The sequence below is a fragment of the Neophocaena asiaeorientalis genome, unplaced genomic scaffold, assembly GCF_003031525.2.
Source record: "Neophocaena asiaeorientalis asiaeorientalis breed wild unplaced genomic scaffold, Neophocaena_asiaeorientalis_V1.1 scaffold59, whole genome shotgun sequence".
Lineage (NCBI taxonomy): Eukaryota > Metazoa > Chordata > Mammalia > Artiodactyla > Phocoenidae > Neophocaena > Neophocaena asiaeorientalis.
Window position 1 is genome coordinate 15249585 of NW_020174268.1, and position 23170 is coordinate 15272754.

The 23170-nt window shown below is 37.0% G+C and overlaps 1 protein-coding gene across 2 annotated transcripts in view; it reads left to right on the forward strand.

Moving 5' to 3' along the window:
• Positions 1–10921: 10921 nt before the first annotated feature.
• N4BP2L2 (NEDD4 binding protein 2 like 2) overlaps positions 10922–23170 on the forward strand; it is a 77130-nt gene continuing 64881 nt past the window's right edge. For both annotated transcript variants that reach the window (XR_003004578.1, XM_024755362.1), the window contains exons 1-3: positions 10922–11065; positions 12715–13970; positions 19842–19966. Coding sequence is in view for 1 of the 2 variants with exons in the window: in XM_024755362.1 (XP_024611130.1) it covers positions 12715–13970; positions 19842–19966 (1381 nt within the window). In the remaining variant the exon portion in view is untranslated. The remainder of the gene's footprint in view (positions 11066–12714; positions 13971–19841; positions 19967–23170) is intronic.

Sequence of the window (23170 nt, forward strand, 5' to 3'; positions counted from 1 at the left end):
AGTTCCTTGGTTTGTAAAAATAATAGCATCTACTTCATAGGACTGCTCAAAAGATTCAATGAATCAATTAAGTAATGTATTTAGAATAGTATCTGGTACAGAGTAAGCACTATGTTGGTTATTTTTAAGCTCTCTGGGTTGAGAACCTATCATTTATGAATGAAGATCACTGTACAAAAGCTGAGGGTTTTGAAATAAAGTATTATTTATTGCCACAGTACTAAAAATCTCCATAGTAATACATCTGGGCAAATGCACATAAGACTGCTAGGCACTATGAATTTTAGGTTATATGCTATCTGTAACAATTTTACTAAAAGCTTGACTATTTACTAGGATGTTTAAATTATTATAAAAGGAAGGTTCTCGGGTTATAGTGTATGAATAATAAACATGGAGTAAAGGAGGCAGCAAGAACACTTTTACATGAAAATCAAATCTGTCACAAGAAAACGTCACTTGGTGTTAAAAGATTATAAAATGGTCCAGCACTATGGGATGGGCTGGGGGAAGACTCTGGTGGATGCAGAGATGTGGATGTGCTGAGGAGGTAACAGTATGTAGGCTTGGTTCTGCTTTCTAGAACACTTCACCAGATTCTTCACAAGCATAAGGGTGGAAACAGGTCCTGACACAACCAGGCAAAAGACATTGTCCGTAGACTGTCATCTGATATCTGATATCGTTCCCATAAATTCCCTTCTGCTTAATCTAGTCAGAGCTGGTGTCTATGGGTAGCTCCAAGCAATGTAACTTCTCTAACCTTTCTATATTTCCACATTTTTGTGATAAAAATCACTTTAATAAGATGGAAAAACTTTAAATAGGAAAAACACTACTGAAACATCCATCAATCACTCTCCTCTCAGAATCTTAGACAATGATTGAGCTAAAAATAAATTCAGCTTCTGCATTTCTAGGTTCTAAAAAAAATCATCTTTATGCAATGAAATGTCATCATTTTTTAAAATAAGTTTTTCTGCATGATAACTACAAACATTTATAATGGAAAAATCAATAGATCATATCACTGATGGGAAATTAGTGAAACCATAAAAGTCACATACGAGGTTTCATTGAAGCTGCATATTTTTTAAAAAGCAAATATATTGACTAGTTCTTCTGAAAGATTGCCTACAAGGTATAATTTCCAATGACTCTGGCACTAAACAGTCAAGAAAGATGTTATTTCTGCAACTCAATTACTAGCGTAAAAGGCTTCATGTAGAGAATCAATAAAAATTGTGGGAATTAATTACATTCCATGAAATAAAACTATAAAGTATTTTACTGCACAAGTTAATTCTTTCACCCAAAACCCTGAAATTTCTTGTTCTAGATATAAAAATTACCAAATGCAGATTTTCTTTATGAATAGGATAAAAACTCATGTGGCTTTGTAGCAAGATAGTTTTATTTTAAGAGAAGCTTCCTTAAGGTTCATTGAAAATAACTGCTTATTTCTTCTTCCAATTTTTAGTATCATTTTATTTGTGTGAAGTCTGGAATGCCATATCCATTGTAGGTTTTGTTTTTTCTGTGAAGACTGACAGAAAGTGGGGATAATAACAACCACTGTCGGAGACCGTACTGGTTAGAAGATGTAATGGTGGGCAGACAAAGGCCTGGCCCAGCTGGAGAAACTAGCTGGCCCCTGCCTTGGCCTCGTTACCTGTGTCCTTACCACCTTCCTTGCTATCACTCCTGCTAGGGAAAAACTTTCTCCCTTGCTTCTCTGTTTAGGATTTACTCATACTGCTACCTTCAGGGACAAGTGCACTAATCACCATAAGAAACAAATATATTATTTTCTTACTTACAAAATGCCTCCTAGTGTCATCATTTTGGGAGCAGGGCAGTACAAGTCAGACAGGCAGGATAAATGAACACGGGGCTTGGCTTGTGACCTGCTGTAAATTATCTATAATTTATTTTCAAATACTTCAGCATAAATAATGTGATATCATTGTGTGTGTGCTAGTTTAAATCTACACCGTAAGGGTGGTCTGTACCCTATTCAGGAATATATATTTTAGAGATGGTTAGCTAAAATTTAATAAAATGGTTACATTCTAGAGATGACTCCTGTATCCACTTTAGCTCTATTCACCTCTGATCAATGCCAGAGTTTTGCGAATTAGCATACTTGATGCTAGAAATGGATTTTTGTTGATGAAATTAGTGGTGTTTAAGATGTATATGTAAATATAGAGAGAGAGAGGTGTGTTGAAATATAGAAATAATCCTCACCCTTGCATTAGCAGAGTATCCTTTGAACTGGTATAAAGTTTTATTCTGAAAAAGTTTGTGTTCAGCCACCAATTCGGAGGATTCCTATTATCTTTCATCTATAAAGTAACAATTTACCTCTATCATTGTTGTTTTCAATGAACTCTTCATGCAAGTTGTGTTGGCACATTTAAATGACGAAGTTGGGGCTTCACTGAATTTACAAAATAGGTAAACTGCACCCATATAAGATGGCGAACTTAATCGATAAATGTTGTGCCTGTCCTGACTGCTCCACCAACAGGCTGCTCCTCCATCTGCCCCCTCTCCTAGGGCCGCCCTATTCCCTGAGACACAACAATATTGAAATTAGGCCAGTTAACAACCCTGCATTGGCCTCTAAGAGTTCAAGTGAAAGGAAGAGTCGCACGTCTCTCACTTTAAATCTAAAGCTAGAAATGATTAAGCTTAGCGAGGAAGGCATGTTGAAAGCTGGGAAGGCCAAAAAGAATGTCTCTATGTGTATAACTGAGTCACTCTGCTGTACAGCAGAGAGTGGCACAGCACTGTAAATCAACTATACTTCAATTTTAAAAACACATTTTTAAGTTTTAAAAAATTAAAAAAAGAAAGCCTGGGGACTTCCCTGGCAGTCCAGTGGTAAAGAATCTGCCTTGCAATGCAGGGTACGCGGGTACTGAGCTCACGCGCCTCAACTAGAGAGCCTGCGTGCCACCAACTACAGAGCCCGCGTGCCACCAACTACAGAGCCCACGTGCCCTGGAGCCTGCACACCACAACTAGAGAAGAGAAAGCCTGCACACCACAACTAGAGAAAAGCCTGTGCACCACAACGAAAGATCCCGCATGCCTCAACAAGGATATCACCTGCCACAACTAAGACCCGATGCAACCGAAATTTAAAAAATGAATAAATAAATAATAAATAAATCTTTAAAAAAGAAAGAAAGAAAGCCAGGATAGGCCAAAAGCTAGGCCTCTTGAGACAGTTCGCTAAGTTGTGAACGCACAGGCAAAGTATGGAAGGAAATTAAAAGTGCTACTCCAGTAAACACACAAATGATAAGAAAGTGAAACATCCTTAATTGCTGATACCGAGAAAGTTTTAGTGGTCTGGATAGAAGATCAAACCAGCCACAGCATTCCCTTAAGCCAAAGCCTACTCCAGAGCAAGGCCCTAACTCTTCAATTCTCTGAGGGCTGAGAGAGGTGAGGAAGCTGCAGAAGAAAAGTTTGAAGCGAGCAGAGGTTGGTTCAGGAGGTTTAAGGAAAGAAGCCGTCTCCGTAACAAAAGAGAGCAAGGTGAAGCAGTAAATGCTGATGTGTAAGTTACAGAAAGTTATCTAGACGATCTAGCTAAGATCATTCATCTAAACAACAGATTTTCAATGTAGATGAAACAGCCTTATACTAGAAGATGCCATCCAGGACTTTCACAGCTAGGGAGGAGAAGTTAATGCCTGGCTTCAAAGCTTCAAAGGACAGGCTAACTTTGTTAGGGACTAATGCAGCTTGGTGACTTCAAATTGAAGCCAATGTTCATTTGCCATTCCAAAAATCCTACCCCTTAAGAATTATGCTAAATCGACTCTACCTATGCTCTATAAATGGAACCAAAAAAAAGCCTGAATGACAACACATCTGCTGACAACATGGTTTAATCAATATTTTAAGCCTACTGCTGAGACTTGCTGCTCAGAAAAAAATATTGAAAATATTACTGCTCACTGACAATGCACCTGGTCACCCAAGTGCTCTGATGGAGATGTACACGAGATTGTTTTTGCCTGCTAACACAACATCCATTTCTGCATCCCGTGAATGAAGGAGTGATTTTGACTTTCAAGTCTTATTATTTAAAAAATTCATTTTGTAAGGCTACAGCTGCTGTAGACAGTGATTACTCTGATGGATCCGAGTAAAGTAAATGGAAAACCTTCTGGAAAAGATCCATCATTCTATGTATCATAACATTCACAATTCACTGGAAGAGGTCAAAATAATAACATTAACAGGTGTTTGGAGGAAGATGATTCCATCCCCTCATGGATGATTTCAAGACTTCAGTGGAGGAAGTAACTGCAGATGTGGTGGAAATAGCAAGGGAACTAAAACTAGAAATGGAGCCTGAAGATGTGACTGAATTGCTACAATCTTGATAAAACTTGAAATGATGAGGACTTGCTTCTTATGGATGAGCAAAGAAAGTGACTTCTTGAGATGGAATCTACTCCTGGTGAAGATGTGAAGATTGTTGAAATGACAACAAGAGATTTAGAATATTACATAAATTTAATTGATAAAGCTGTGGTAGGGTTTGTGAAGATTGACTCCAATTTTGTAAAAAGTTCTACTATGGGTAAAATGCTATCAAATGATTACAGAAAAATTGTTTGTGAAAGGAAGGGCCAATCCCTGTGGCAAACTTCATTGTTGTCTTACTTTAAGAAATTGCCACAGGAGCTCCAACCTTCAGCAACTATAAACCTGATCAGTCAGCAGCCATCAACAGTGAGACAAGAACCCACTCCACTGGTAAAAAGATTACTACTCACTAAAGGCTCACATGATGGTTAGCATTTTTTAGCAATAAAGCATTTTTTAAAATAAGGTATGTACATTAGTTTTTAAACATATGCTGTTGTGCACAATAGATGGCATTATAGTATAAACATAACTTTTTAAAAATAAATTTATTTATCTTTATTTATTTATTTTTGGCTGTATTGGGTCTTCATTGCCGCGCACAGGCTTTCTCTACTTGCGGCGAGTGGGGTATACTCTTCGTTGCAGTGTGCGGGCTTCTCATTGTGGTGGCTTCTCTTGTTTTGGAGCATGGATTCTATGCATTCGGGCTTCAGTAGTTGTGGCACACAGGCTCAGTAGCTGTGGCTCAGGGGCTTTAGAGCACAGACTCAGTAGTTGTGGCGCACAGGCTTAGTTGCTCCATGGCACATGGGATCTTCCCAGACCAGGGCTCGAACCCGTGTCCCCTGCATTGGCAGGCAGATTCTTTTTTTTTTCTTTTAATTAATTAATTAATTAATTTTTGTCTGTGTTGGGTCTTCGTTGCGTGTGCAGGCATTCTGTAGTTGTGGCGAGCATGGGCTACTCTTCGCTGCGGTGCAGGGGCTTCTTATTGCAGGGGCTTCTCTTTGTTGTGGAGTGTGGGCTCTAGGCACATGGGCTTCAGTAGTTGTGGTGCACAGGCTTAGTTGCTCCACAGCATGTGGGATCTTCCTGGACCAGGGCTTAAACCCGTGTCCCCTGCATTGGCAGGTGGATTCTTAACCACTGCGCCACCAGGGAAGCCCTAAACAGAACTTTTATATGCAGTGGGAAACTAAAAAATTTGTGTGACTTGCTTTATTGTGATATTCACTTTACTGCAGTGGTCTAGAACCATATCCATAATATCTCCAGTGTATGCCTATGTGTGTATATATACTAACATCTAATATGAATATATATATATTTATCTAATATGAATATATGGACATATATTAGACTATATATATATTAGAAAATACATATGAGAATATATATTAATAAAGACATTTCCACTAAAGTCAGGAACAAGACAAGGATTATCACTATCTGCATAACTATATTGTGCTGGAAGTACTAGTCAGTGCATTTAGGCAAGAGAAATCAATTAAAGGTATAAGAGTTGAAAAAGAAAAAGAAAAAAATGACCTCTCTTTGCAAATGACATGATAGTACACTTGTTAAATTCCAGACAATCAATGCTAAAACTAAAATAACAAAATAATTCAGTAAGATAGCAGGATACTAAATTTATATGAAAAACAACAGCCTTAACTTATACAAATAATAACCAGTTAGAAGAGCTCATGAAAGAGAAAAATCTCATTGATAATTGTAATAAAAAAGATAAAAGTACTTAGAAATAAATTTAACAATAAATGTTCAAAACCTATGTGAAGGAAACTATAAAATATTCCTGACACAAAACTTGATTTGAACAAATTGAAAGATATCCTTTCTCAGTTATGATGTGTCAACATTACCTATATATCAGTTCTCCTTTAAGTTAATTTATGAATATAGTGCAATCCCAGTTTTAAAAATACCCAAAAGTTTTTTTAGAGCTAGGTAAGTTGATACTAAAGTTTACATGAAAAAACAGACACTTAAGAATATCTAGGATATTACTAAAAAGAGCTATTCGAGAGGGGGTGGATAAGCATAGCAAGATACAATTTAAATAGTGTAGTACTGGTATGTGAATAGACAGAAAGACCAATTGAATAAAATAGAAAACTTAGGCTCATGTGTACATTTAATATACTATAAAAGTGATATTGCAATCCACTGGAGCAAAGATGGACTGTTTAATAAATCATGTTGGAGAAAAAAATGGAAATTAATTTCTTATACCATATATATGTATAAACTCCAAATTGATCAGAGATCTAGCAGAAAGTTTGAATGAATTCCTCTTTACCCTGTGTTATGTTTTGTGGCTATGACTTAAAGCCATGTGCAATAAAGGAATGATGAGTTTTACCCCCATAAAAATAAAAAACTTTTACATGGAAAAAAACCCCCAAGCACAGTAAAAAAAAAAAGACATAAATCAGGAGAAAATATTGCAAGAAATATGCCACATATAGGGCTAATATCCCTAATATATATAGACATTTTTAATTGAGTAAAAAAAAAGATTTAAAAATTCCAATAGAACAAGGGCCAATGACAGACAATTCACAAAAAAGATACAAAAATTGTCCCCACTCAAATTAAGAGAAGTATACATTAAAACTACACTGACATACCATTTCTCATTCATTACATTGGCAACAGTTCAGGTAAACTGACACTATCATATATTGCTGGTGGGAACGCAAAATGATACAACCTCTGTGGAAGACAATTTGACAATATGTAGTACATATGGATTTACTCTTTGACCTAGCAATCCTATCTTTAAAGATAAACTTCCTAAAATATAAAAACAGAAGGTTATTTATTGTAGCATTATTTATGATTGCATAATATTGGTTGCTACCTAAACATCCAAGCATCAGATTTTAAGTGAATAAACTGTGGTACATCCACACCATGGAGTACTATTCAGCTGTAAAAAAAGAATGAAGAGGATCTCAATAAGTTGATGCAAAGTGATCTCCAGAAGATATTGTTAACTGAAAAAACCAAAATGCAAAACAGCATATGTGGTATGTTCACTTTGGAGGAAGAAAAGAGGAGTAAGAAAACATATATATCTACTTATTTTTGCAAAAAGAGACATAGAAAGGATACATCAGAAACAATAAAATTGTATACATAAAAAAAGGTGGCAGGAAAAAGTGTTCAAGAGATAGGGAAGAGAGACTTCCCTGGTGGTGCAGTGTTTGAGAATCCACCTTCTAATGCAGGGAACACGGGTTTGATCCCTGGTCTGGGAAGATCCCACATGCCGCGGAGCAACTAAGCCTGTGGGCCACAGCTACTGGGCCTGCGCTCTAGAGCCTGCGTGCCACGACTACTGAGCCCGCCCGCCTAGAGTCTGTGCTCTGCAACAAACAGCAGCACCCGCTCGCCGCAATTAGAGAAAGCCTGTGCCACAACTAGAGAAAGTCTGCGCTGCAACGAAGACCTACTGCAGCCAAACATAAATAAATAAAAAATTAATCAATTTAAAAAAAAGAGAGGGAGGAGAGTGATATTCCTCTGAATATATCTTTTTGTATGGTTTATACTTTGGCAAGCATATTATTCTACATATTCCAAAAGTAAAATGGAATTATCAATAATGGAAGGAAAAATAAACTAAAACTGGAAATAGAAACAAATGAACTCAAGTGTATTTCAAATGACTAACTTAAAACCACTGAAGAGGGATAGGATAGGGCGAGAGAAGAAATCCAAGTCATTTTTGCAGCTAGTACTTCGATTTTCAACCCTCAGTCTGGGGAAGAAAAACTACCTTTTTAGTAGACTTGCTTATGTAATTATGTGAATGTATAAATTCTGAAACTGTTTTATGGGTAATTATGTGAATGTAGCAATTCTGAAACTATTTTATGCAGGATTAGGCAAATAAGTAAATGTGCTGTGAGGAAACAAGGTTCTCACTGTTGAAGAAGGCAGACACAAATATGAAATGGGGAAGGCAACAAAGAACACTGTGGAATTCGATTGGAATTGTAAGTATCAACATTCATGATTTCTTAAATGAAAAAAAAAATCTATTCCCCTCTCCCTCACCTCTGTCTACTGAGATGACCTGAAAGCAATAATACCCCACTATCAATAAGCACTCTTAGTGCCAAGGTCTTAGCTTCTAAATACCATTCTCCAAGAAAAAAAAACAAAAGATACCAAGACTTTTGGAGAAATTGTTGATTCTAGGGTAGGAGTAATGAATGTACAGGACAAGCTTGGAAAATCTTGTTGTGCCACAAGATAAGGAAGTGTTCAATGTGTAGGTCAAAAGGAGCCAACCCGAAGCTAGCCAAATCTCAGATAATTTGAGCATCAAAATAAATAAGGGTGGGAGAGAAGAGGCAAATCTCCCATGCAGAAGAATTCCAAACAAATTATGTAAATACCCTAATGAAGGGAGAGCACTACAGAAATGTGTGCTGGGCACAGCGACTTCCTTCCAAGGAGTACAGAATGGAAGGGGGGCGGGGGGGGGGGAAGAGTAACTTTACCGTGGAAAAACCTGATAAACACGACTTTAATGATCAAGTGCAACATAAACAATCATAAATTATGTTGGTAGTATGTACACTTGTTACAGTGTGATGAAAATGACATTTTACCTCTACGGTCTTCCCCTCAAAACCCCATAACCCCAGTCTAATCATGAGAAAAGCATATATAAATTCCAACAGAAGAGCATCCCACATGGTACCTGACCAGTTTTCCTCAAAATTGCCAAAGTCATCAAAACCAAGTAGAGTCTGAGGAACTATCACAGCCAAGAGGAGCCTAAGGAGAAATGACAACTCCATATAATATTGTATCCTGGATGGAATCCTGGAACAGAAAGGACATTAGGTAAAAAGTAAGGAAATCTGAAAAACTATGGACTGTACATAATATTACTGCATCAATATTGGTTCATTAATTGTAACAATGTACCATAATACTGTAAGAGGTTAATAATAGGGGAAACTGTATGTGGGGTGAGGGGGATACATGGGAACTCTGTACTATCTACTCAATTTTTCTCTGAACCTAAAACTGTCCTAAAAATAGTCTATTAATAAACAAACAAATAAATAAGAACAGCAATGGATTATAACGCCTTGAACAAAAAAGAATTCATAAATTCATACTGATAATAAATAAGTAAGGAGGGCTTTACTTTATAGTAGCATCAGGACTAATAAATGCGGAGGGCTTGAAGGAGCTAGGGGGAAAAAAAATCAACATTTTGTAACTATCATTGCAAAGATCAATTGCAGTAAGGATCATCAATGGAGGCAAAACCTTAGAGTTTGATTGGGAACAAAACAGCTTGGCCTCAAAGTATCTTTTCACAGATTGCTTATGAGTTGCAAGGGGTAAAACAAACAGAGAAACTGGACAACACCTTGATCCGGTGATAAAAATCAATATCACCTTATAATGGACAGACAGACATCCTGTGCCTCCGGATGTAATATCCCGAGGAAGGACACAATTTCACTTATGTGGTTGTTTCCACCGATGATGCATAATTTGAATCTAATCACAAGGAAAGATCAAATAAAGGTCGATGAGAGAAATTGTATTTGAGGACGAGTCTTTCACTGTAAGGGGATGGATTGCTTTTGGTGAGCCCTCTTGGTCGTAAGGCTGTTAAGTAATCAAATGTAAATATTCCAGACTGGTTTTAACTATTATATTTATAAATTAAAACGCTATCGCAACGGGTTTATTTAAATACGTATGAAGAGATTAGCAGTTTCCCTTTCAGGGACAGGAAAGAACGCATGTGAAGGAGCGGGTCTAGAGAGAGTGGGAAGGTGGTGGGAAGAGGGAAGGGACCCTCAACTGAGGATTGCCAGTTGTTCGGTTTATAGTTATTTGTCATTTAACAAACACTTACAAAGCACTTATTTTTACCAATCGCTGTTCTATAGAAGCGCTTTTCACAAATCGACCTTTTAATGGGAAAGCTCAGTAAACGGTCTTTACTTCCTTAAACAAAACAAAAGACAGCTGTGTCAGGAAGTGATTTTTCTCATAAGTACTCTTCTCTGTTATCAAAGCTCTGCTGCAGCGATTCTCTTCTTCGATAGAAAAACCTGAGCCTGCAATTACTGACTGGCATTTCATAGAAACGTCGGCAACCCTAGACGACGAGACCAAATGTTAACTGCCCTTTAAAAAGACTTTAAAACATGCACTGAGAGCAGCTTATGTCTCTATTTGCGGAGCCAGGCACTCACAGTCTCTCTTCCTTCAGGGGTGGCCCTAAAGAGCAGGTCGCCACCGTTCTTAGCCGAAGTTGCTATTTCTAAACAACCTCCCGGCGCCAACCTAAGAACTAGTTCCGGTCTACGTTCGTGGTCCTTAGCGCTTGTGTCAAGCAATGGATTCTGGGAGAGGCTGAAGTTACCAGGCCGGGTGTGAACGCCGGACTTCAATTCCCACAATGCCTGGCGAGAATCCGTAATTCCTGCCGGGGCAACCGTGAGGTGGCCGCCATCTTGCGTACGGAGGGCAGGCTTGTAACTCCGCTCCTGAGGCTCGGGCTTTTGGTCCCTCCCGGTCTCTGCTTTGGGCTGTGTCTCCGTGCTTCTTTCACCTTCTTTATTGAGAGGTAAAGGTCAATGCAGAACTGTGTTATAAGGTGAGTAGACATCCCATTTTCGGCGAGGTGGGGTTGTGGTGTTGACGTTTTCCGGTTTCTTCCTTCTTCCATTAGCGACTTGGGTTCTCCCCTGCGCTTGCCTGAACCTTTTCGTTTAGCCGTAAACGTAGAAGCCGGGAGTAAACCTTTCGGCCTCGGAGCTCTTTGGAATTCCTAGACAGAACCTGAACGTGTCTCCGTTGAGATAGAGAAATTGGGTGACGCGCTTTTGCCCGGGCTACCCTCTTTGGAGATCAGGAGGCCTTAGGGTTCAGGTCGTGTATAGGCCTCTCTCTCTTAATGCAACCTCCTTTCTCTTCCTTGGGACTTTTCTGCCGTTTCTAATGAGGAAATGAGAAGGTGAGAGGCGGCCTGGGAAGGGGCTGTTTCCGGGAGGACGGCGTTCTCTACAGGTGTATCTTCTTTCAGCCTCTCTAGGGCCTACCTGTGTCATTCTGGTTCGTCGCTTTGCCCTTTCCTTTTGCTCTCGTGTTCGAGAAGGGGAGACCAGAGAGCGGGCGGAATGAAGTATTGACTAACAGGCTTTTGAATTGTACTCTTGAGGGTCCCCCCATAAATTTCAAGGGAAGCAGAATTTATCGTCGAGATAGACAAACCATCTGGAAAAGATTAGGGCTTTGGTTTGGGGAGTTGCCAGATTTAGTTTTTAAACATAATATGACATATTTCCGTCATTCGCAGTACAACTGAAGTTATTTTTTTCTTTAAAATTAACGTAATACACCCACTTGGAAACCACTTTTACACTACTTGTAAGAGTAGGGCCCATAAAGACTGACATTTAAGTTAATTTGACATTTGATTGCTAATGAGATGTGGTTGTCTGAGGTTTGCTAAGGACCTAGTGATTTTAAACAGGAAGACGTTTATGATGCAATTTATCACAACCAGTTTGGATATGTGTCACTTGGTTGGCAGACTTACTCTCCCTTTTATTTTTTGAATTTATTTTTTATTATAAATTATTTATGTTTGGCTGCGTTGGGTCTTTGTTGCTGCGCTAGGGCTTTCTCTAGTTGTGGCGAGTGGGGGCTACTGTTCGTTGCGGTGCGCGGGCTTCTCATTGCGGTGGCTTCTCTTGTTGTGGAGCACGGGCTCTAGGCGCACGGGCTTCAGTAGTTGTGGCGCAGGGGCTTATGGCGCAGGGGCTTCGTTGCTCCGCGGCATGTGGGATCTTCCCGGACCAGGGTTCGAACCCGTGTCCCCTGCATTGGCAGGTGGATTCTTAACCACTGCGCCACCAGGGAAGTCTTTACTTTCCCTTTTAAATACACAGCTGTATGTCTATATCATCAAAATATATATTACTGATTCAGCTTTCCGAGCTTGCTTAAATTCTTGCTTACATCCTCTAAATTCAGAAATACATCATTTAGATTTAAAGATGAGATACATCTTTTTTTAAAAAAGGATGTTTGTTTACTTTCAATGAGACCCCTCCTTTAAATCATAATGTCATACCAATAGTAAGTGGCTATAAAGTTACAATTTTATAATTTTTGCATTTTGGGAAAATGTTATTAAATGCTTATATCAAATTAAGTTTGTTTCCTGTTGTTTCTGAGGAAACTTTTGTTTAGATTTTTTTTAATATTAGCTGTTAATTCTGTGATTTATTTGTTCCTCAGATGCCTTATGGTGAAATTGAAGCTAAATCCATGGGACATGGGGAAGAACTAATAAATGAACCACGCTATAAGAAATTGAAGTCTACTGAAGAGGCATATGTTTTCCCCCATCATGGTAATGCTAATTTTCACAGAAAGCAAAAGAAAACTGGAAATGATTGGGTCCCTGTGACCATCACTGATGTCAGAGGACGTAGTTATCCTCAGCAGGACAAAACCAAAACTAGAAGTTTGCTGAAACCTGTGCATGATGAGATGCTTGGTAATAGACGAGATGTTATTAATTCTGTTGATTCACAAGTTTTACAGGATACACGTCCTCCATTGGTATCCACAGATGATGAGATATATAGCACAAGTAAAGCATTTATAGGACCCATTTACAAACCCCCTGAGAAAAAGAAATGTAATGAAAGGAGGAATCGAGCAGACACTATCAGTGGTATAGATGGGAAAGGAGAACGAAAAGAGAAACAGAAATTTAATTATAAAAAATCAGAGATTGACAATGAATTATTCCAGTTTTACAAAGAAATTGAAGAGCTTGAAAATGAAAAAGGTGATTCAGAAAGCAGTTGTAAGGAACGTGAACCCTCTGAGGAACAATTCATTCCGTATTATCAGGGCCATAATAATCTGTTAAAACCTGAAGAAGAAAAGAAAAGAGATCTTACCAGTGCCCTTCAGTCATATTGGGGTTATCAGCAGTGCGTGGGGAATGAGCCAGGTAAATATCCTTATAATCGACAAGTAATACCTACCTTTTGTGACAGTTCATTTGCTTCCTTCAGGCCTGAGTGGCAATCAGTGCATTCTTTTATAGTACCACAAGACCCTCATCTTTCCAGTTTTAACTATCACTTAAATATTCAAAGATTCAACGTTTCACCAAATCCATCACCAAATATTTTCCATGCCCAAGATGGCTTTCAGATGCAAAATGGATATTATGTAAATAGTTGTCATGTTAACTGGAATTGTTTGACTTTTGATCAGAACAATGGATATACTGACTGTAGTGACATTACCAGTAGTGACCATCCCTCTAGAAATGGCTACACTGTGCAAGATGAATATGCGAATAATGGTTTCTGTGAAACCAGTGAAGGATGCTGGAAGGCTCCTTCTGTGGACAAGCATAATCGAACTGACAGGTTTATGAACCAGCATTTTCAAGAGGAAAAGTTAAATAAATTGCAGAAGTTACTTATTCTTTTAAGAGGTTTACCTGGTTCTGGGAAAACAACATTGTCTCGGTAAGTAAAGGATACCAAGTGAACACTTGGTAATTTATTACTTAAAAATCATAAATGATCGTTGTAATCAGTGGCAAATGCTTTTATGTTTCTAGTAAAAAATCTTTAATTTGTTATACTTGAAAATGGCATCTGATGGTAAATATTTTAAAAGATGTTTTCCGATAGAGGAAAGGAGAATCGGCATATATATTTATGTTAAGATTCTGCTAAGGGCTTTAAATATAGATTCACCATGTAAAAGGACGGTGATGAAAGCAAATGCTATTTGAGAACTGTGCTGGCCTTCCCTTTTTAGTCAGCTATTCAGGAGGAGTTGAATTCATGGGTTGAAGACTTGGGCTTTGACTCAGTTATTTCACTTTGTGACCTTGGACAAGTTTCGCTGTTAATATAATGAGTAATACTTATTTTTCTGGAATTATTGTGAGAAGCAAATGAGATAACCCAAGGAAGGGAATTTTGAGTGTGTTTTAAGAACTGTGCTGTGTTCATACCATTATTGACAAAGAGAACCTTTTTTTGATTTCTTTAAGGAGTTTGAAATGAGCAATATCTGAATTAATGGAATTAGAACTGATGCTGTTTTATCATGTGCCGAAATGTTTAAAATTCCTGTTTTTGTTTACATTTTAAAAACAGAATATTGATGCATTCCAGTACATTTGTGCAGTTGTGAAAAATAGCACAAAGAAAAACAATACAAATTCTTTGTAGTTTATGTAGGATGATTCAAGATTTATGCTAGATAAGGAGAAAAAGGAAATTTATTTGATGTCTTTGGGTGAGGATAAAAAAGTCAAAGGAAAAAGAAAACAAAGTCCAAGGAACCATTTTGTAAATGTTTTATATTTATTTGTAAGACACTCTGAATCACCTGAACAAAACTTCTTCAGAAGCAGGAAATCAGAGAAAGATTAAATTATGTTGCAGACATTTCAAGCTAGATTGTAAGCTGTGATTTTGTAAATGAATTTGAATTTAAGTCTGTGTATTTTGATTCCTTTGCAGTGAAGATTTTGTAGAGAAAATAAAATTTCAGTGCTTCTTTAGAAAGAATAGAAATTAAGAGTGAAATTGTCTTACAAGCATGGGCATTCTTCTAGATTTAGAATATAATATCAGAGAAAAGAAAAGTTGAAATTTGGAAATTGGATGAAGAGATCTCCTAGCGAGGGCTTCTGGTACAGAATAAATGTAAGAAAGAATGATTAGGTTTGGAACAACATATTGGAGTATGTTGAAACTAAAAGTGAATAAAGTGTGGTGGTAATTCAGTAAAATTTCAAGGAGACATAATTGTAGTGCGAAATGACAGAGGTGATTATATATAATATGTATCTTTATTTGAGGAATTAGGTTTAATAAGAATGGAAGTTACAGTCGCAACTACCATTTCTGTTATCATTTACAACTTAGTACTTCCATATGTAACAGTGTTGTGAGATGAATTATAGTCTTTTCATTTTTTAGAAGGAGTACAGGCTAATAAAAAGAATGAGTTCAGGTTAAAGGACTTGGGAGAAGTTACAAAAACTGCTAAGAGATCAAACTGGGGATGTAAATGGTAGTGTGTTTCTTATCTAATCCTTCAGTTTAATATCTATCACATGTGTAGCCGTATATCTGACTCCTGACTTTGAGTAGCTTGGTTAAAGAAGCAGGAGTCTCTCTTTAGGTCAGTACTTTTTTTGAATGAAGTAGAAATGGTTGTTTGGGAATGGTTATAAAACCACATATTCTCTAGTGAGGAATGGTTTCATGTAGGATTTAGCTTTCCAAATGAGCTTTGAAAAAAGGAATAAAGATTGGGAGAATCAGAGTTGAACTGATTTGGGGCGTTAAAAGATAACGTTGTTTAGTATTGCTATGTGATAATGAGTTATAGGGGGTTAGATAAATTTCAGATTCTTTTGGGATAGTATTTAAGTCCCTTTCTTCCTTAATTTAGTCCTTACCTATCTTCATATCCTTCTGCGCTTGGACTAGTACCCTGCCGTCCATTGCAGGAGACGTAATACTTGTCTGTTCATTGTTCTCAGGATTCTACTTATTCAGAGGTTCTCTTAAATGCCTCCACTTTTGATGTTTTGGTTTCTCATCTCACCCCTCAGTTATCCTCCTTCTGAACTCATGTAGGATTTGCCTTTACCACTCTTTGCATGTAGCATAAGCTACACAAGACAGCATTATTTTTTTATTTATTGATAGCTGGACCAGGGTGGTATGCAAGGCCACTCAGTACGTCAGGAGGTAAAGGGTTCATGAAGTGTCAGTTTTACTCAGAATTATTTGGGAAAATCACTTCTTTTTTCCCCTTTATTTATTTTTGGCTGCTTTGGGGCTTTTTTGCACGTGGGCTTTTCTCTAGTTGGCGGCGAGTGGGGGCTACTCTTCATTGTGGTGTGCGGGCTTCTCATTGTCGTGGCTTCTCTGGTTGCAGAGCATGGGCTCTAGGCACGCGGGCTTCAGTAGTTGTGGCACGCAGGCTCAGTAGTTCTGGCTTGCGGGCTCTAGAGCACAGGCTCAGTAGTTGTTGTGCACAGGCTTAGCTGCTCAGTGGCATGTGGGATATTCCCAGACCGGGGCTTGAACCCGTGTTTCCTGCATTGGCAGGCAGATTCTTAACCACTGCACCACCAGGGAAGCCAATCACTTCTATTTTTAAATGTACATGATATATTACAAAAATATATATGGTTCTTAGAAATTAAAAAAAATAAAATATGAAAATTAACTGTAGTAGACCATTTGGGGGAATAGGGTTCTCAAAATGAGGTTTAAAGAATACGATTCACTTGTTCTTACTTAAGTGAAAGTTATAAGCACAGAGTGCATTAGTTTTCTATGGCTGTGTAACAAATTACCCTAAAGCTGAGTTGTTAAAGCAACAGACATTTATTGTCTCACAGTTTCTGAAGGACAGGAATCTGGGTGCCTCTGGTTCAAGGTCTCTAACGATGCTATGATCAAGATGTTGGCTAGGGCTGTGTTTTGGACTGAAAGCTTGTCTTGGGGAGGATCTGCATGGAATATCTCTCACAAGTCTTTTTTTTTTTTAGTTGTTGGGGGTAGGAGTTTAATAATTTTTTTATTTTTGGCTGTGTTGGGTCTTCATTTCTGTGCGAGGGCTTTCTCTAGTTGTGGCAAGCGGGGGCCACTCTTCATCGCCGTGCGCGGGCCTCTCACTATCGTGGCCTGGCAGCCTCTCTTGTTGCGGAGCACAGGCTCCAGACGCACAGGCTCAGTAATTGTGGCTCACGGGCCTAGTTGCTCCGCAGCATGTGGGACCTTCTCAGACCAGGGCTCGAACCCGTGTCCCCTGCATTGGCAGGCAGATTCTCAATCACTGCGCCACCAGGGAAGCCCTCTCACAAGTCTTGTTGACAAGACTCAGTTCCTTGTGAGCTGTTGGATTGAGGGCCCCAGTTCCTTGCTGTCTGTAGGCTGGAGAGTCCCTTCAGTTCTTTGCTACTTGGACCTCTCCCCATTCACAATGTGAAGAGGGAAAGTGAGCCACTTCCTGCCTCCCCATAATCTAATCTTGGAAATGAAATTCCGTATCCTGTTAGTTGGAAGCTAGTTGCTGACTCAAACCCACACGCAAGGAGAGGGGATTATATAAGGGCGTGAATTCCAGGAGGCGGGGATCTTGTAAGCCATTGGTTTTGGCTCTCCCACCACTATTTATGTGATTCTGGTGGCCTGATTTCTGAAATTATTTTCTTTTCTGGATTTAATACCATATTGGCAAGGTTGTTGTGAGAATTCGATGCAGTCATAGATATATATATATATATATAAGATGCTTGGCACATACTAGGTCCTCAAAAAAGACAGCAATTTTGAAAAAATACAAATCAAGTGGCCAGTGGGACCACATCTGAATTTTTTATTAGATACTTGATTTTTCAAAGTTGTAAATTTTGATGTTCTGAGAATCCATTTTAGTACCTGTCTTAACTTGTGAGGGTTCTGATAGAATCTGACTATAAGAATTTTGAAAATACTAATATTCTTAAATAATTTATTTTTGGTTCAAATGGGTGGTATGACATCAGATATATCTAGATTGATACAGGTATTTTGGAGATAATTCAGGGAATTTTGAAAAGATGTGTGAGCAGTCTGGGAGGAAAAAAATTCTCCAAGCTAAAATTACTTGCTTTAATTATGATTTATATATTTAAGATATTCTTCATTGAGATTTACTCATGTTTGATGTTGACTTGGTTTAATGATGTAAATTGATTTACTGTCCCTTCCCTCCCCACTTTTTTTTTTTTATTTGGAAGAGGTTAAACATTTCTTGGATACAGAAGCTCCTGTGCTCTTGTAGTATGTTATTATTAACATCTGACAGATCACCTAAAAAAGTAATAGAACAGGAGAAAAAAGAAAAGAAACATAAGGTATTTAGGAAAGATGGTATCAGGTTTCTGGTATTGTTGAGTGTAACTAGGTATCATATGGTTGATGATAATCAAGATCTTTTCAGGTGATTGAGCTTTGGTTTGGAATACTAATATTATGGCATTTTTATATTCTGGGTTATCTCTTATAAGCAAATAAGATGCCAAATGTGTTAGATGGTATATTTTGGGAAAATTGTGGCTGCTTAAAAAAGAAATCCAACTCCAGCCTCCCAAACAAGCAAACAAATAATTTAAACGATTTACTTTAATTTGGTTTGTTTGAAGTAATTTTAACTATAATTCTATGAGTGAAAATATATATTAAAATTTTAAACTTTTATATATGTGTTTTTATTTTTATTATAAAATATATACAATTTTATTATAACCTGAGGAAAGGAGAGATGTTTGTTATCTTAATAGTTGAAATCCTTCCTATTACCTTTTATTAGGAAGTATTCTTGGATCATCCCAGGACAGTATCATCCCTTCTACCACCTTCTACTCCCTTCCCCCTCTCAAAGAGAAATTATATTGGGCTGGCCAAAAAGTTCGTTTGGATTTTTTCCATAACATCTTACAACATCTTATGGAAAAACCCCAACGAACTTTTTGGCCAACCCCAATAGAATGATATCCAATTGCCTAATGGTTGAGGGAGGGGAGATAAATAACAAAATATTTTTGTTATTGTTGGACCTAAATTATTCTTACTGGCTTTTCACTTTTCTCAGCACACCTCCAGTCTCTTTCATGAGTCACTGGTTATGGGAACACTCTGAACACTTGTCAGTCTCTCTGTGCTTAGAAATTAAAGATGGTATCATATTGTGAGAACAAAGCTTGATTACCACTGACTTGTTCTGAGAGTGTATTCTTTAGCGTTTAGTAATTAATTTCACTTATTAATTTAATCTCTTAAAAATTTTTAATTTGATTTTACTCTGGAGGATCATAGGTTGTTTCACAGCATTAAACCTCAAGTTCCACTTTCAGGTCATAGATGTTTGTGCTTCATAGGAATGAGTTTATCAAAGCTGTCTTCAGTCAAATATAGTTTTCCTCAGGTAAATTGCTTGCTTAGGCTTACTTGTCTTTTAGGTTACCTGTTGCACTAAATTTAGACAATTTTAGACACCAAATACAAATTCACTAAAGTTAAATCATGGATAATAGTTGACATCATTTTGGGATTGAAGAGTGTTTTTAAAAGTTGCAATACAAAAGCCACTTTAAAAAGTTTTTATTACTGGCTATTACTATGTAGATTTAAGTGTGAAGTGATGTTTGAAATCTGAAAGCTTTTTTAAGGTTCAGCTCCTGTGCTAGTCTATCTGCAGTATACTTATAAGTATGTGCCAGAAATTCATTTAATAACCTTTCCTTTGTGGCTTATTTCTGACGGTTATAGATTTTATATTGTAAATGGCACCTTTATGATTTCTTTTATTAACAGAATTCTGCTTGGTCAGAGTCGTGATGGCATTGTGTTCAGCACTGATGACTATTTCCACCATCAAGATGGGTACAGGTATAATGTTAATCAACTTGGTGATGCCCATGACTGGAACCAGAACAGAGGTTTGTTTTGGGCCAAGTCTCCCGGGATAGAATATTTGACTAGGAGTCAGAATACCTGAATTTTTATTCTCAACTTTTTACTTTTACCAGCTGGATGACTTTGACAAGCCATTGAAAGAGCTTTGAGACCCAGTTTTTCATCTATTAGAAGCAGTGATAATTATACTTGCCCTACTTGATTGAGGTTGTGAAAATCAGAGAATGTGGTTAGAATATTTTTTTAACTGTAAATAGTGTATATAAACTGGTACAATAGAGGTATAGGATATTTTGATAGACTTTATTTTATACCTCATGAAAAAATTCAGGAAACTCTTGATACTTTTGTTACGTATTCCCAAAAGTTATTTCCTTGAGTAATGCTAATGTTTTCTAAGGCTTAATATTAATGCCTATGAATATTAAAAGTTTTTTTCATTGATGTCACTTTACTTAATACATTTTTTAGAGGTATATGGATCACTTTATTTTCATTTTGGAATAGTAGTTCTTTCTTAACCTTGGCTGCACATTTGAATCACTTGGGGATCTTTTAAAAAAAGTTATGCCTGAGTCTTAGCCTCAGAGATTCTGGTTTAGTTGATTTGGAGTGGATCTAAACATCGGTATTTTTTTGAAAGTTATCCATATATTCTAATGTTGCAGTCAGGATTGAAAACTATTGATCTAGAACTATGTAAGTACATGCTTATGCTATAATCTATAATTTCTTTTTTAAAAGAAATTAAAAATGCATTGATGATGAAACATTATTTAAACCTAGAGAGATTATATTGAAGCCCACACACGCATCACTCAGAATTATTATCAGTTATCAAGATATTGCTATATTTGTTTCAACCCTTTTGCTTTCACTCTACCCTCCTTTTTTAATTTGCTGAAGTATTTTTTTAAAGCAAATTCTAGACATCATACTTCACACATTTCAAGTAAATCTTCTTACTTAATTGCAGTGCCATTATCACACCTAAAAAACAAAACAAAACCCAATTCCTTGACATCATGTAATATAGTCTGTAATCAGATCTCCCCTATTGTCTTAAATATTTCTTTACAGTTGTTTTAATCAGGATCTAAACAAGGTCTTTGTAGTACATTTGGCTTTATGATTCTTTTAATTAAGTTAATCTATAGCAGTTTTCCCTCTTTTTGCCCTCCTACCATTAACTTATTGCAGAAACTTGGTTGGTGGTTCTGTAGAGTGTCCCATAGCCTATGGTTGTCGGTTTGCTTCCTTGTGGTAATCATTTAACTTGTAGGATTTATTAGGTTCAACCTTTTTTTTTTTTTTGTAAGTAAATGGTTGTCCCATTTTTAGTGATGGTGAGATCAGTAGCTTCAAAGGGACAGCCTAGCCTAATCCCTGTTTTATTCAACAATGAATTGTTTCCTTAATCAGTTATTTCATTAAAGTTTGCAAAATGGTGATTTTCTAGGACTTTCATTCTTTCTGTGTTTAGTAGCTAGAATTCTTCTGTAATGAAGAACTTCCTCTTGCCTAGAACTAGCAACTAAGGTTACCCTAAAGTACAGTATATACAGGAAAAACAGGATAAATGCTTTTCTTTTTTAATTGTCAATTTTCAGAGCAAGGAATTTCATTGAGGATGCTTTTGAGTAAAAAGTTTAAATGTCAGATAAGTTTGATTATAAGATTATTTCCTAGTATTGGTTCTAGGATTTCTCCAAATAGAGAGTAGCATAAATTTAAAGAGAGTAGCATAATATTTTAAAATATTAATTCTTTTTGATTTTTTAAAATGCTGCAGCGTTACTGCCCAAATCCAATAATGATGATGTTACAGTTCCAAAAAGTGCTTGGAGTTATCGGCCCAGAGTTAAGGGGAGTAGAAGTAGGTGATTAAGTGGAATGAGCCAGTATACCTTTGGTGAACTGGGAAGTTGGTTTCTGTGAAACATTTTTTTCTTTTTGCAATACTAGTTTAGAATATTTCATTAAAATGTTCATGCCATGTGAATTCTACTTGCTGAACATATTGGTGTGTAGATAAACTACTGGTTTTATTAGTATAATAAATAGGGGCTTTTTCAAGGTAATTTTTAACCTTTTTCAAAGCAATGATAACTAGCAGTCATTAGGCATTTTGAAAATTATGAGCATTACATTTAATTTAGGGAAAAATTTCTCTTTTCTACAAATATTTATTGAATACTTTTAAGTGCCGGGCATTATTCAGGGAATATGTATCTGACTCATGTTTATTAGAAGAATCTAAATTGATCTTTAACTGCTTATAAGTTAAAAATATCTCCAAGGTGTCATTTTTCTCTTTCTTAGAGTATGGTGGTTAATTTGTTTAAGAAAATGACTCTCTTTATTTGAGTAGTCAAACATTGTTTACTTAGGCGCTCTATTCTCCTGGAGTGCACTGGAATGTGGTATTGGGTGTTGATTATTCATGGAAAGAGAATAATCTCCCCATTCCTGCAAATCAGAGATTTATTTGGTTAATAAGCTCCTCTTGTAGATAAGCTCCTCTTGTAGAACATAACTCCTTGGAGGTGTAAGCCTGTCAGACATTAGGAAAATTAATATTTTTTTAAAAAATAAAAGTTTTGATCATTGTTTGGGGATGGAGCAGTGGGAGTTGATAGCATCTTGGTATCCTATTTATGACTTAGATTCTAAATGTAGTATTTAGAGACATCTTCTCCGAAATAGATATTCCACCATAGTCATTACTTCTTAACTAACCTTTAGAATTTTGTCTGCCCTTCGACATCTATGTAAGTGTTTTCATTGTGTAGAACTTAGTGGTTTGAATTCTAAATCCCAGCAAAACTTACATATCATTGCATTTTGCCTCAGCCTTTTAAATTTTATAGTGGGTTCTTAATTATCTTGCCTGTTTACACTTAAGAGGTACACACATTCCTGTCATTATGAGTGGCTCACTGTGACACTAATTCTCACCTTATGTGGGAAGAGATGGCATAGGGAGAGGGAGATATGGTTTGGAACAGTTCCATTGTAGCTCAACTCCCAATTTCAGAATCATAGTCCTAAGAAATATCCAGTCAGTTGAACTGTGGTATTTAGGTACTTGGTATTTAAGTAATGACAAATCCATAGCACTTTTTTTTTTTTGAAACTTAAGTCTGTCTTACTTCAAAAGCATTATTTGTAATTATAGAACATTGGAAAATAAAGATAAGCATAAAATGCATATATTCCCACCACCT